Source organism: Rattus norvegicus, chromosome 2 (assembly GCF_021556685.1).
Source record: "Rattus norvegicus strain SHRSP/BbbUtx chromosome 2, alternate assembly SHRSP_T2T, whole genome shotgun sequence".
In the NCBI taxonomy this organism is placed as follows: Eukaryota; Metazoa; Chordata; class Mammalia; order Rodentia; family Muridae; genus Rattus; species Rattus norvegicus.
In genome coordinates, this window is record NC_141535.1 from 28572792 (window position 1) to 28588126 (window position 15335).

A 15335-nucleotide genomic window follows, 5' to 3' on the forward strand; every position below is an offset into this window, starting at 1 on the left:
TTTACAGTTTGCGCTTGGCTACATTTCAGCGTTAGATATCAAAAGGGGTATCACGGTTGAGGCCTAGCGAGGAGGAACCGCCAGCCTATTTTACTTAGAAAGAGTCCAGTGAGGAAGACACCCCGAAAAAGAATCCTGGTCCTCTACCCAGAGTTTCTGAAAGAGCCAATTCGCAGCTCAGCGCTCTGAAGTGCTGTGATTGTCTTAGGGTTTCTATTGCCGCAATGAAACACCACAACCAAAAAAGCAAGTTGGAGAGGAAAGGGGTGTTTTGGCTTATACTTCCATATAAGTGCTCATCAATAAAGGAAGTCACAACAGGAACTCAAAGAGTGGCAGGACCCAGGAGGCAGGAGCTGAAGCCGAGGCCATGGAAGGGTGCTGCTTACCGCCTTGCTTTCTTACAGAGCGCAGGACCATTAGGCCAGCGATGGCCACACCCACAATGGGCTGGGCCCTCCCCATCAAACACCAATTAAGAAAATTCCCTACGGGCATGTGCAAGTCCAGATTTTAGGAAGGCATTTTCTCAGTCCTGTTTCTCTCCTCTCAGACGACTTTAGCTTCTGTCAAGATGATATAAAACTAGCCAGTACAGTGGTATTCTGCACTCCCTGCAAAGGCTTTGAAAAGGGCAATTTTGCGTAAAGACTGTCTTTCCCTAACTAGAATTCCAACATTTCCACAATGGAGAAAACAAGATTAGAGGCCATCTCCTCCCCTTACCCTCAGAGCTGCCTCATGGTCTTCATAAGTTGCACAGTCAGTTGTGCAATCACCCAGTAAACAATGCCATTTAAAATCTTTCCCACTGGAATCTTTCCAGAAAGCACGTTTTAGGGTAAGTGGAGACCATTAGCATATTTCTGCACACATTAATAACATGGTATCGTTTTCCTCACCTCTCTGAAATGCTGTTGGGATTTTAGATTCATGGCTTTTATGGACCACAGGTGAGAAAAAGAAAATTGCTGCAATTAACCCAAGGAATACCATTGCTTCTAAGAGATGCTCCCACTGATTGTAAAGACATTGAAACTAGGGCTGGAGAGATGGCTCAGTGGTTAAGAGCACTGACTGCTCTTCCAGAGGTCTTGAGTTCAAATCTCAGCAACCACATGGTAGCTCACAACCATCTGTAATGAGATCTGATGCCCTCTTCTGGTGTGTCTGAAGACGGTGACAGTGTACTCATATATGAAATAAATAAACCTTTTTACAGAAGGTTTGGGGAAAAAGAAGACACTGGAATTTAAAAAAATGATAAAGCAAGTGACAAGGTTTTGACAGTTCAAAGATGCAAAGTATAGAATTATTTTCATCCACAGAGATGTTTCTAGACTCTATGGAAGTCTGAAAGCTGGAAAGCGCTAAACCCTGCAAGCAGGTGGGTTTCTGCAGTAACTTGTGCTGCATTGCTCCCTAGTATCAGAGTTAATCTTTTCTTTCATGGGTCATGATTCCCTCTGAGCATCACTCTTTTGTGCTTCCGGATCACTGTTGAATAAGATAAGAGTTACTTGGTCACAAGCGCTGAGATACTGGGACACTGTAATACTGAGATGGTTAATAACAAGGGTGTAGTGTATATAGTGTGGATACACTGAATAGAATGATTCACTCATAAAACCCTGGACTAGAGTAAGTTTGAAAAGAGTTTAAAAGATTTTTTTTAATGTGATTTGCCTTCCGTTAAGTGTTTGTACCACATGCATGCCTAGTTTCCACAGAACTCAGAAGAGGACATTGGATTCCCCGGAACTGGACTTTCAAATAGTTGTGAACCACTATGTGGGTGCTGGGAGCTGAACAAGGTCCTCTACAAACAGCGATCTCAGTGCTCTTAACCCCTGAGCTGTCTACCCAGCCCCTGAAGCAAGTTTTTAGCATTCTCCCTAGGATGGCATTAAAACTTTTATTTCTGGAATTTTCCATTTAACATTTGGCAGTTGATGAATGAAACTGCAGAGAGCAAAACTTAAGGGAACGGAGTTACCTTCTGCCTTTGAGTCTGCGGTCTTTGTGATTAGTGTTAGGGTTCCGTACATTATTTAATAATGACACAAATAAATATTTGTAGGTCTATCCATCCCTTAAAAAAAGCTGGAAGAGCTGGAGAGATAGCTTGAGAGAAGGAGTACTCAAGTATCATCCCCAGAACCAATGTATATGAAAGCCAATTAGAGTGGTGTGTATGTGTAATTCCAGCACTGGGGAGAGAAGCAGAGGCACGCAGATCCCCGGGACTCCCTGACCAAACTGCCTAGCAAGCTCCAGGCTAGAAGGTGATCCTATGTCAAAAAGAGGTGGGTGGTGCCTGAGGAATGACACTTGAGGTTGTTCAGTGGCTTTCATATGCACTCACACATGCATGTGAACATCCATGAGCACACACACGTGTGTGAACATGCATGAGCACACACACACACACACACAAATGGTAGAAATGGTGAGAAGTATTAAGAGGATACTTTGGGGAGCTGTTACATTAGAACAAAATGTATCCTGGAGAGAGAGGGCCCTTGAAATATTGAAGTCATTGTGCATATTTCCTGAAGTGTCTTTCAGGACATGGCAGCAGCACAGCAAGCAAAGCGAAGGGACAGAATGAGGCATTTCCTGAATATTCTTGAGAGATTTCTTTTTTAAAGTTTTATGAGTATGGCTGTTTTTTCCTGCGTGTGTGTCTGTACACCGTGTTCAAGCAGTGCCTGCAGAGGCCAGACGAGGCTATCAACTCCTCTGGAACTGGAGTCCACAGATGGTTTGTGAGCTGGGTCGGTGCTGGGAATTGAACCCTGGTCCTCCGTAAGAGCAGCAAGTGGTCTTGAGCACTGAGCCATCTCGCCAGCCCCAGATTACGGATTATTAATTACATCATTTACAAAAACAATTGAAAATCCTTCAGAAAGCAATTGTAAATTTTTTTTAAAGATTTATTTATTTATTATATACACTGTAGCTGTCTTCAGACACACCAGAAGAAGGCATTGGATCCCATTACAGATGGTTGTGAGCCACCATGTGGTTGCTGGGATTTGAACTCAGGACCTCTGGAAGAGCAGTCAGTGCTCTTAACCGCTGAGCCATCTCTCCAGCCCGTAAATTTTAAATATGGATCCCTGGACCCCATCCTGGACCACTGTACTGAAAATGCCCCTGGGTGGTGGTGAGCTCTGAAAGTGCCCACACTAAAGTTTAGAGTAAGACATGGTATTCAGGCACAGAGCAGGGTCAGCTGGAAGACTGAAGCCACAGTGCTGGGCTGTGTCTCCAGAGGTTTTGATGCAGTTGGTCTGAGATTCTGCTGCTGCTGTTGTGGATACTTGGGGGCTGTGGGTGGCAGTGATCATATTTTGTCAACCATAGCTTTAGGGAGAACCAGGAAAATTGAGTGTGGTTCCAAGTCAGGCATGGTGGTGCACACCTGCAACCTTAGTATTTCGCTATATGTGAATTGAGTTTTATTCCTCGAAATATTTTTATCTATAGTTTTGTCTCTACCTTGATCGGAAAGTGAATTTTCATATTTCACCCCCCCCCCTCTCTCTCTCTCTCTCTTTCTCACCCCCCCCCCCTCTGCAGCTTGAACACATCTCTCTCCTCACTGTATGGCCTTTAGAACTCCTGGAAAAGGATGTCAAGTCCCTCTGCTTCTTTAGCTCCTTGCCACTTGTGCCCGACCCTTCTGACACTTTTCTAGCAGATGCCCGTTGGGGAGGGCGGACAACCTCATCAGAAGTAATGAGTAATCTTCACAGAGTCTCGGCTTTATAGCACTGTTTCCGTTGGAACTGCTTGTGCACTCTGGGCCTTTACAGTCCCTATTTTAACTCACCTGGCACCAAAGAGTGTGAGTCATTAGCAACCCTCCCCTGTGGATGGCATGGACCAGTGTTTAAAGACAAACACGGCACCACTGCGGTGTAAACTCTAATCTCCGGATGTTTGGGGCCCTGCTCCTTTCAGCCACTAACACTACCTGTTTCGAGTATCATTTCCTCCCTCTATTCAAAGCTCTCCAAAGATAACAGAATATTCTAGGAATGCACCTAGTAATTTCCTTTTATCAGCTAGTGGTAGGAATATGAGAGCCCCTGTCCCATGAAAGCACAGGAAGTAAGAGCAGCCACTTCCTGTTTGCCCAAGACCTCCTCATCTCTTCTCCAAGCAAACAGTAGATTTAAATAAATTACAACCTATTCAGGAGGAGACCTGTTTTTGCCTTTTTTGTTACAAACTTATATTCATATTTCAGGTTTAGAAAAAAGTGTGTCTCACAAAGGAATGACGAGTATTTCCAGTAATTCGCCCCCAGGAGAGTGGTATGGCCCGGGTCCCTGAGCAAGGCCAAATTTAGTATCTATTCAAAAGAAAACAAAATTTTTGTTCATCAGGTCACTGTGGTGCACGCTTGTAATCCCAGCACTTGAGAGGCAAGGGCAGGACCACCAAGAGCTCAAGCTCACCCTCAGCTACATCGATGTTAGGATGACTTTGACGTCAGTCGGGCTACATGAGATCCCATCTTAAAACAGAAACTTCAGTTCCTGTATAAAGGGATCAGCTCTAGTGTGTTTTAGCTTGGAGAGTTTACATTCTAAGGAAAACAAGGCAGCTGACTAAGTCCATAGCAGCTGTCTTATATGGAAGTGGAAAGGATGTTCCGTTAACATCAGGTCATCACAGACTCTCTGTCCATCCAACTGTCCATGTAAAGCAGTACCGAACTCAGGAGGGCATGGGAAGGAGGAATGCTGTCCTCCTCACCCCATCACAGAGCCCTATCTGCTCAGAGTATTGATAAGGCATCGCCAGGCACTCAACCGAGGAGTGGGAAACACAGCTTCTGCAGCAGCTGTTTTCAACCTGTGTGCCATGACCTCTTTGACAAACTTCTAGCTCCAGAAATATTTACATCATGATTCATAACAGTAGGGAAATTAACGATGAGGTAGCAATGAAAACGATTTTATGCTCGGATATTACGACAACATGAGGAACTGTATGAAAGGGCCTGAGCACTAGGAAGGGTGAGAACCGCTGACCTAGAGCTTGAAGACTCTTTTAACCCCTTACCAGGTCCTGGCTTCAGTACCAGAGGCAATGGTGCTTTCAAATAGCTAACCGGCAGTAAGATCTAATACACATGAAATGGCCTCTCAGCGGTTACGGTTCTGTGGTTACCTCTAGATGTTTGAGGAACACCACTGACCCCCGCTTAACCACAAAAATCGTAAATGTCACATCATGAAAAGTATCTCTAATTAGTGTCCATACACACACACCCACAAGTTACCCCAGGGACCTGTACACTAAAGCCCTGATGGTTTGTACCACACAATGACAACATAGGTTGGTCACTAACTTCCTGAATAATGTGCACAGGTCTTCCCTCCCTGGGGCTCAAAGAGTAGATCGATGGAGAGTGACTGGGGCTGCCATGGTTTTTGCTTTTCAAAGTGCCAGGAATGGGCCAGTTGTCCACATACCTTTAGTTCCAGCAGTTAGGCCAGCCTGGTCTACATAGTTAGTTCCAGGCCAGCTAGTGTTGGGGTTGGAATCTTGGCTCGCTTTCCAGACAGAGCACACCAAGCCAACATGGTTCCATGTGGAAAGGTTTAATGAGAGAAGAAGAGTAGAAGGGGGGATAAGTAATGGAGGCTGGCCACGAGCATGTGGGGGGGAGGGGAGAGATGGGGAGAGAAGGGACAAGGGGAAGAGCAGGGAAGAGAACAAAGAGCAAAGAGAAAGCAAGAGGGAGAGGGAGGGGGCAAGCAGCCCCCATATGCTCAGGTATAGCTTGTTGTTGCCAGGCAATTGTGGGGCGGAGCATACCTGGCTGTTGCCAGGTAGCCGTGGGGGTGGAGCTTAGAATACCAACAGCTAGGAGTGCACAGTGTAAAAACTAAAGTGCCACTGAAGAAGTTAGAGGAATACAGCACTCTCAACGTCCTTGACTAAAGATGTCTTTTGTAATAGTGGAACCACGATCATGTCACAGTCTAGGAACCATCTTTGTGAAAAGCATTATAGTAGTGCCAATCCCAGTGCCCACATAGGAGCCCGGCATAGTGCTGCCTGTCTGTGCTGGGACGGAGGGTGGGTAGACACAGGTGAAGCCTAGGGCCTAGCCAGCCAACAGAGCTAAAAGGCAAGCTCTAGATTCAGTGAAAGACCCTGTCTCAAAAAGCAGGATGGGGGGTTGGGGATTTAGCTCAGTGGTAGAGCGCTTGCCTAGGAAGCACAAGGCCCTGGGTTCGGTCCCCAGCTCCGAAAAAAAGAACCAAAAAAAAAAAAAAAAAGCAGGATGGAACAGGGATAGAGGAAGGCATTCAAAGTGGAGCCTCTGGTTCCACACATGTGTACACAGGCAAGAACCACCCACAGACGTGTGTAAACATGCTCTAAGAGTTGCCTTGGTCATGGTATCTGTTCACAGCAATGAAAACCCTCACTAAAACATTGTGTAGTATTGGCAGGAGGAAGAGGAAACTGCTGGTAAGATAAAACTTACCAGAGTGCTTCTACTGAGTCATATTAAGGCTAACGATGTGCAAATAAGAAAAAAAACAAAAACAAACAAACAAAAAAAAACCAAACAAAAGCAAGCCACTCCCACAGTTATACATTGTTGCGATAGAATTGTTCTGCAGTATTTGTCAAAAATATATGTTGCTTGGGGATGGAGAGCTGGCTCAGCAGTTCACAGCAATTGTTGCAGAGGACCCCGGTTCAATTCCTAGTTCCCATACAATGGCTTATTCATAGCTCCAGTGCCAGGGGGTCTGATGCCCTCTTTTGACAGCTTTGGACACCAGACATGCACATTGTGTACATGCATGCATGTGGTCAAAACACTCGTATTTAGAGAAATTAAAAAAATTCTATGTAGTCTGAAACAACTATGAAAATAGAGGATTCTGGGGCTAGAGAGGTGGTTCCGAGGCTAAGAGCACTGACTGCTCTTCCAGAGGACCCAGGTTCAATTCCCAGCAACCACATGGCGGCTCACAACTGTCTATAACTCCAAGATCAAACACCCTCACACTGACATCCGTGCAGGCAAAATACCAATGCACATAGAATAAAAATAAACTATATATAAAAAAGGACCCTACTTATCAGAATTTTCCAAATTTTGTTGATTTTAAACTTAAGTTCATTTTTCTCTATTAAGCAGACTTTATAATCCCTAAGGAAAATAAGCCTGTTGAATAGATGAGTAAGGTGCCAGGAAAGGTCTAGCACCAGGGTCCAAGCTCCTACTATCTTTCTTTCTCTTTCATTAACAGATCATCCTCTCTTCCCTCTCTTTGCTCCCTGTTTTAACTGGATACTTAGCTGCCTATTTAGAGATCTCCATAGCTTGGATGCGGCTTGTCCCCATTTGTGTATTGAACCTGCCTTGATGTTTGAGTCTCAGTAAAGATGTTGAGAGATGGTGGGACCTTTAAGGGTTAATTAAACCGTAGGAGCTCTAACCTCATGAGCAGAGTAATGTCTTTAAGAGGCTAGATTAGGGTTTGGGGGCAGAGAGGGTTGTTCCATAAAGCAGAGGGGCCCAGCCTTCCCAATGCTGTGACCCTTACAGTTCTTCGTGCTGCGGTGACTCTGAACCATACAATTATTACATTGTTGCTACTTCATAAGTGTATTTTGCGGTACTGTTATGAATCATAATGTAAATATTCTATGTTTTCTGATGGTCTTAGGCGACCCCTGTGAAAGGGTTCTCTGACCCCCAGGTTTAGAAACACTGTTTCGAAGCGAGAGTGTCCTGGCTGGTATTTTGTTTCTTCCTCATCTACTGTGAATAATACTGAGCTGCTGGCGCTCTGCTCAGAGCCCTCCAGAACTTGGAATTAAATGAGCATTTTTGTCTTGCAAAGTGCCCAGCCGCAAGCACATTTCGTGGTGACCACACAAAACAGACTGAGGGGAGGACCCTGGCTGGCTGGAACCTACTATTGGTCAAAAGGAAGTAGGCAAGAGTGGCCTTTGTAATTCAAAGCATTTTTGTTCCAAACTTCTGCCCCCTTTCCCCTTCTGGTTGGAATCAGTTGGGATCCAGTAAAGGCTGACTGGATCTCTGGATTGCCCATGAATCAGCCCATGGATGGTTGAATTTGGGGGCCCATGTCCTTCCTCTGTACCCCAATCTGCACAGCTCTGGGTATATGACTTCTTTCCCTGAGGAGCCCCACCAAGAGTCTTCTGCCCACTGAGTTGGACTCATTAAAACACCTTGAGAAAACCACCTTCATGTAATTAAGTAACATTTATTTTACATAAAACAATTTTCAAAGAATACATTTAAAAACCATCTAGATACTGATTTTATAGCATTACAAAAAAATTGAGAGGCACAATTGAAGTATTCAAATAAAAGGTGAAGGTGAAGGTGGGGGTCTCTACTTGCTATCCACTGTGTTTCCTGGGACTCCTCCTACAGGAGCCTTCCCATGAGGCAGTAGTGCACTTTGAATAAATCGAATAAATCACATAAAATATATACTTTTATACAGAAAGTGTTGCTGTGTCATCACTTTCAATTGCTTATAAAAAACTTCATTTTGAATTGCACAAAAGTTCTCTTTAAAACCGGTAATTCCCAGAAGGCAGGGCTTAGAACTATATGTCTAAATAATTCATTACAAATTAATTAGATCTCTATTTCTCCACAGATAAAAAAAAAAACAATCTGTGAAGAATTACATCATTTAAGTGGGACATTTAAAAATTTTTTTTCATAGGAAAATAGGTTTATACATTTGTCCCTAGTCAGCTCAACTTTCTCCCCCTACTTTAAAACAAATCACAGGGCGTTCAGAACTTTTCAGACGGAGTACCTGTGCCACAGTACTGGGTGTGTCCCATCAGCCCATCTTGTCTATCCCCCTGCTGCAGTATCCAATTATCAAAAAGGCACGTGGCTACATTCTTCAGAACAGTTTTGGTCTTTAAAAAAAAAATCACACATTTATAAGCCGTGATTTCAATCATGTTTTAAAACAAAAATACTAGACAAACTCATTTCTCAAGGCAGGCAGTAGAGAGTCCACGAGTCCCTCAGCAGTCGGCACGTCACTTCCCGTAGAACTTCTTGTTCAGAAGGTAAATGAGAAGATTCACGTTTACTTTCACCTTATCGAACATCTTCATCACGGCCACCCCTTCATACTGCATCTGAAGTAAGTCCTGGAACCAGAGGGAAGGAGGACATCTCAGTGTGATGCCATTGTTTAAAAATGCACCAGAAGAACCAATGACGAAATAGACCTGGCTGATCCAATAATCCCATGTGGCTTCTAAAGCGTTAGTATGCTTACAAATACAGGTAAGCTAGAACTTGGAATCCTGAGCCCGTGGCAGCTCTAGGGTTGAGAGCTGCGTTTTAACAAGTTCGTAAGTGACGGTGAGTGGTGGTGTGGTTAAGATACACTGAGAGAATTACTGCCGAGAGTAGAACAAATGGCTGACTGACAGACAGAGGGCTGAGGTTATAATTCCGTGGTACAGAGTTAGTTAGTGTGTGTGTGAAAGCTTTTGGGCTTGAACTTCAGCACTGGAAAAAAAAACTGCATGGAAGAAAACTATTATCAGTTAATATCAGACACAATTTTCGTGTGTGTGTGTGTGTGTGTGTGTGTGTGTGTGTGTGTGTGTGTGTGTGCGCGCATGTGGAGGTCCTTCTACTATCTGAGTTCCAGAAATTAAACTCAGGCTGTCAGTTCTGGCAGCAAGGTTTGTCAGGTGCTGCGGCGTAGTATGCAAGGAGAGCCGCAATGGCCTCTGGGTAAAACCCCAGCTCACCTGAATATTGAGTTGCACCTTTTCCATCTCAACGCCGAGGAATTTGGATCTGACGTCAAAGATGCCCATGTCCTCAGTAGCTATGATATCGAACATAACATTCTTAAACCTATGGAAGAGGAACAGTCAGACACACGCGATCACAAGAAAACCGCTAAAGAAGAAAGAAACCGACACAGTTCAACGTAGGGCCAGTGAGCAGACTGGTGTGGGGATCCCGGGGCAGCCGAACACCCTGCATCATCTTCCACTGCTGGGATCTGAACTACTAATTACAAAGGAACCAGCAGGTGTGATCCTTGGACATGGCCTTATACCCCTGTTGGGACAGCAACGTTCATTAGGTAATCCTCTTTACAGAAACTTCACGAGGAGAAGAGGTGTGCTCACAGAGCTTATAGAATCAGATGCTGTGGGCCCGGTCCTGGAAGGAGGAGGGAGTCAGAGAGAAGGCCAACGCCAAAGGATGACTTCTCTTGAGACAAAGGAAGACAGGAAGGATATGCGTGAGGCTCATGGCCCTCTGCAAAGGCAGAGCAAGGCATGCTCGAATGCACGGTGTGCCTGCTGAGGGCATGTACCGCCATTCCTGTTGGTTCTTCCACCTTGAATTCCAGCAGGCTGGTCGAGGTGGTTCTGACCAGGGGCTGTCACGGCTTGTAGTTTTGAAATGCAAACACTGTTTAGTAACTGTTAGTAACTCTTGCACCAAGATCAAAAGGCAGCCTTTCATGCTCATGGCTCTGACTCAGTTCGTTTGAAGGGACCAAGAGAGACCCTCAGATCATATACTGGACAAACCTTAGGACACATGACTTCTGGCTACACACCCTTCTCAGGACCAATCACATCAGGGCCTGGTGTTGAAGGTCGGGTGGTGGGGTGGTGAGGCATATGACTAGTGATCTGTAACACAGGCTAAGCCTTGCTAGAGCAAACAGACCCTCCAAGCCACCCAGGACCTCCTAGTCAGCTTGTGTATGACTGGAGGGCAATGCTGGCCCCTACTTACTGGTTGGTTTGAAGATCATCTATGCCCAGCAGGACACCTTTGTCATGTAGTTTTGCTGCTGTGTACCTCACTGGCTTCACTCTCTTCGTTCCTTTGGGTTCTGCTTTTCCATCCAGTTTAATTGATCTCCGAGAATTTCTGAGCCAAAGAGAACAGACCTGTTGTCAAGATGTTCCAAATGGTGCAACCGTGGCCAGAGACACCCCACAGTTCAGGGGTGGGGGGGTGGGGGGACTGTACTGATCTTTGATAGAAGGTGACAACGATCCCCATGCTTTGGAATCACTACCCATGTAGATTTCCTAAGTGACTGAAGTTGGTGTTTAAACTAAAAGGTATGCTGCATTCTCAGGCATACCGGACCAAGTGTCTGTCTTGTAAGTAAGTCACTGAAGTAGCCCCAGAGTAATTACATGAACTTGCTGTTCCAAACTGAAGGTATTAATAAAACTGATCTAGCCCTGTTCCAAATATATACTTTATACATATTATGTTCCAAATATATACTTTAAACATATCAGTTTGTATTTTCCAAAATGAATGGTTTCCATGGTCCTTTGATATTAATGCATGCCTTTGCTACAAGTAATTTCATTTCGCTTTCACAGCTACCCCCAAGAAGACAGCACTCTCAACCTCATGTTAAACATGAGAAAATCAAGATCATAAACTATTAGAGACTCAGAACCCACCTTAGGACTACAGAGTTCATGGCTTAAAGTTGCTGTAAAGCTATGTGAAGCCAAACCACTAGGGATCATATTCAACTGAAAGTTTGCTTGATCGATTTCTCTACGGTAGAGTGTTAAAAAAAGACTTGCACAGCCTTCAAGCAAAGGAATGAAGACGGCCCGGAGTAAGGTGATGAGGAGACTATAAGGCAGATGAGGAGACTATCTCTTTTCTTCAGACTTCCTATGAGTAACACTATTGATTTTCCTACATAGTGTCACTTCCTACTGCTTTTTATGCAGAGGAGAGTTATCTGGAAACATCGTATCATGCACTTAAGTGGGTAATTAAACTTTAATCAGCATTGACCCAGTCTAGTGATAAGAATAATTATCAGCAAAAGAGTTGTCACTGAGAGTCATTAGATTGTATATAAAAAAATTTATAATTTATTAATAATGGGTATGAGAGAGCTGCCAAAATTTAGCCTATCGTGTCAGAAATGACTTTAAAAAAAATCAACAAGGAATTTTAAATTATTAAAATTTAGGTCATTGGGGCTGGAGAGATGGCTCAGGGGTTAAGAGTACTGACTGGTCTTCCAGAGGACCTGAGTTCAATTCCCAGTACCCACATGGCAGTTCACAACTGTTTGTAACTCCAGTTCTAAGGGATCTGACACCCTTGCTCGGATACATGCAGACAAAGCATGCACATAAAATAAAAATAGATTAATTTAAAATTTAGGTCATTAGTTCAGTGCAATTAGCAAGTACCTGACTTATCTAACGCTATCAGGTAAACAAATTCCTGTTCGTCATAAACATTCTCAAATCAAATAGACATATAGCTGCTGGATAGTTTTATGTCAGTGTGACTCATCTAAAGTCATTTGAGACCTTCAAGTCATTTTAAAGCCAATCTAGGAAACCCCAATTGAGGAAACACCTCCTTAAGCTTGGCAGAAGCAAACCTGTAGGTCATTTTCTTAATGAGTGATCAATGGGGGTTGGGGGGAGCCCACTGTGGGTGGTGTCTTCTCTAGGCTGGTGGTCCTGGGTTCTATAGGAAAACAGTCTGAATAGTCCATGAAGAGCAAGTCAGTGAGTACCACTCTTCTGTGTTCTCTGCCTCCAATTCCTGCCCCAGGTTCCTACTAGAGTTCCCTTACTGATGGGAAGGACATGCACATGCAAGCCAATGAAACCCTTTCCTCCCCGCGCTGCTCTGGTCATGGCCTTTATCAGCAGTATAAGGCAAACTAGAACGATTCCAAAGCAACCCAGGCCACCACCAGTGCTGTAGTCTCCCCAAACAAATCCCAACACTGTGAATGGACACCAAGGGGATCTGAACTCACTTTCTTTTCAGGTTGTCTACACAGGTCTTGATGTAGGTGTCATAATAATTAATTTGATCCTCATAAAATGCTGCCTTCTTATTAAGTGCGTTCAGGGTCTGCTGAAGTTTTGACAGCTCAGCCTTTCGAAGCTTGCGGTGGATTCTTTGATTTCGAATATCCTGAAACAAGTAAAGGGCTATAATGACGGGCTGGAGGGAGCCTGCCTCTCGCTTCTTCTGAAGACTGATGCTTTAGAAGAAGAAAAAACAGGTAGCAGGCCGGTGTATGACTGCTGATTATAGTTTATCTCAGGCACCTACCTCATTATATATATTAACATAGCCCAACACATTGTTATCATTTTCTGCTCCAATTTTTATTTTAAGAGGGTTACTAAAGTTTATTTCCACCCACTTCAGTGAGAGAAGTAGACTCGGGAGATGGATCAGTCAGTAAAGTGCTCTCCCGAGGATTCGAGTTCAGATCCCTAAGCCTTACATAACAGCTTGGCATGGTAGCACACATGTGTAGCCCCAGAGCTTGGGGGCAGGCACAGGGAGACCTTGGGGGCTCACTGGCTAGCGGGATAGTTAGCTGAAACTACTGTGAGATTCAGGTTCCAGAGAGATTGGTCTCAAAATTAGGGTAGTAAACTATGAAGAATGGTATCCAGTGTTAACCTCTGGATTTCATCGGCCTACTCAGAGAAGAGTATAGACACACACACACACACACACACACACACACACACACACACACAAACACACACACACACGCACACACTTCATACACACTCAGCACACACAGCACACACAAACACACACACACCACTCCCACCCCCCACACACAGCACCCCCCATACACACAGCACACACACACCACCCCCCATACACACAGCACACACACACACACCACCCCCACCCCACACACACACCACCCCCCCACACACACACTTTACAGACAACCCTGCACCCTTAATATGAGAACCATCAAACAGTTTAAGGAAATAAAAAAGCTTTTAAAAAGGCAAAAAAGGCTGGGTTGTAGCTCAGTTGGTAGAGTGCTTGCTTAACAGCATATGTGACGCCTTGGGTCCGATGAGTGAGTGAAGCCCAGTGGTGTCCGCCTGTCACCCCAGCACTCGGGAGGCTGAGGCGAGCAGTTGAGAAGTTCAAAGTCTTCCTAGACAGGCAAGCTAGAGAGCAGCCGGGAATCTCTCATCGGAGAAGGAAAAAGGAACGCAAAGAAAACCTTAGCTAGAGAAATGTGATTTCTTCAGACTCTTTTGAACTTCCCTCTTGGAAAAATATTTTAAGCCATAAAGGTTAATGTTCACATATGATCTCAGTTCATCGATGGCTCTCCTGACTTGAGAAGATTGAAAACTGGCTCCATTTCTATAGCTCCGCCCTGGATTTGAACAAGGACTAAAAATACAGAGGAAAAAGAAAACTGCCTCTGTAATGAGCATAGTTAGCCTTTTACTACTCCCTAAGCAATGTAGGGAACACATATTTACACAGCACTTAGATTGCATTCGGAACCTTAAGCAATTACATACTATTTGGGATATGACGTAGAGTATATGGGAAAGACATCCTTATATGCAGGTATATGCCATATAGTGTATATGTCTATATTATACATGTATATATAGTATATGACATACAGTATATGCCAGGCATGATGGCACACACCTGTTGGTCCCAGCCACTTCCGAGGCTGAGACAGGAAAACTGCTTGAGCCTAGGGGTGAGTCAGTCTTGGCGAAGTGGCAAGACACATTTGATTTTACTTTTAGTAAAACACGGGCAGGGGGACCTGAGTAGCTCACACACAAACATTACCCATTTCATATAAGAAACTTGAGCACCCATGGATTCTGGTTGTTGGCTGGAATCCAAAACCCAGTTCCCTCCAGATAGCAAGAGAGGACCATACTTAGATTTAAATAGAATTCCTAGAATATGGTTTTTGTCTTTCTGCTCATAGATCCTGGGAGTCGTGTTAAAACTGAACTTGAAGATCTAGGTTTAAAAAGGCATACAGTGACAGCAATGGAAGGGGAGGCCCTTGGTCCTGGGGAGGCTTGATGCCCCAGCGTAGGCTGGAGCAATGGGATGGGAGAGTGTGGGTGGGTGGGGGAGCACCCTCATACAGGCAAAGGGTAGGAGGGAGGGCGGATGTGGGATGGGGGGCATCATTTGGGATATAAACGAACGGAATGATTAATTAAAAAAGTATGAAAAAGATTAATCACAAGGAAATAAGGGGAGCTTAAAACGAATTCTAATAAGTACTTGTTGAGACTCTTGGATAATGATTAAGGAAAATCTGAAGCTGAATGTGTTTGAAAGCTCTGAATAAATTCTGTATAAATAAACGGGGCTCAAACTATTCAGGGGCACTCTCTTGAATGACAAAAAAAAAAAAGTCATTCAGTAAGGGCAGGGAGAGTTCTCAGTAGGCAAAAGTGCTTGCCATGCAAACTGG

At 44.3% G+C, this 15335-nt stretch overlaps 1 protein-coding gene across 2 annotated transcripts in view; it reads right to left on the minus strand.

Moving 5' to 3' along the window:
* Positions 1–8262: 8262 nt before the first annotated feature.
* The window catches only part of Iqgap2 (IQ motif containing GTPase activating protein 2), a 277134-nt gene continuing 270061 nt past the window's right edge, over positions 8263–15335 (minus strand). Inside the window, 4 exon segments of one of the 2 annotated variants that reach the window (NM_001427125.1) lie at positions 8263–9201; positions 9817–9925; positions 10829–10966; positions 12861–13021. In NM_001427125.1, coding sequence (NP_001414054.1) covers positions 9088–9201; positions 9817–9925; positions 10829–10966; positions 12861–13021 — 522 coding nt within the window. In that variant the 3' untranslated portion in view covers positions 8263–9087. 2 annotated transcript variants of the gene reach the window in all.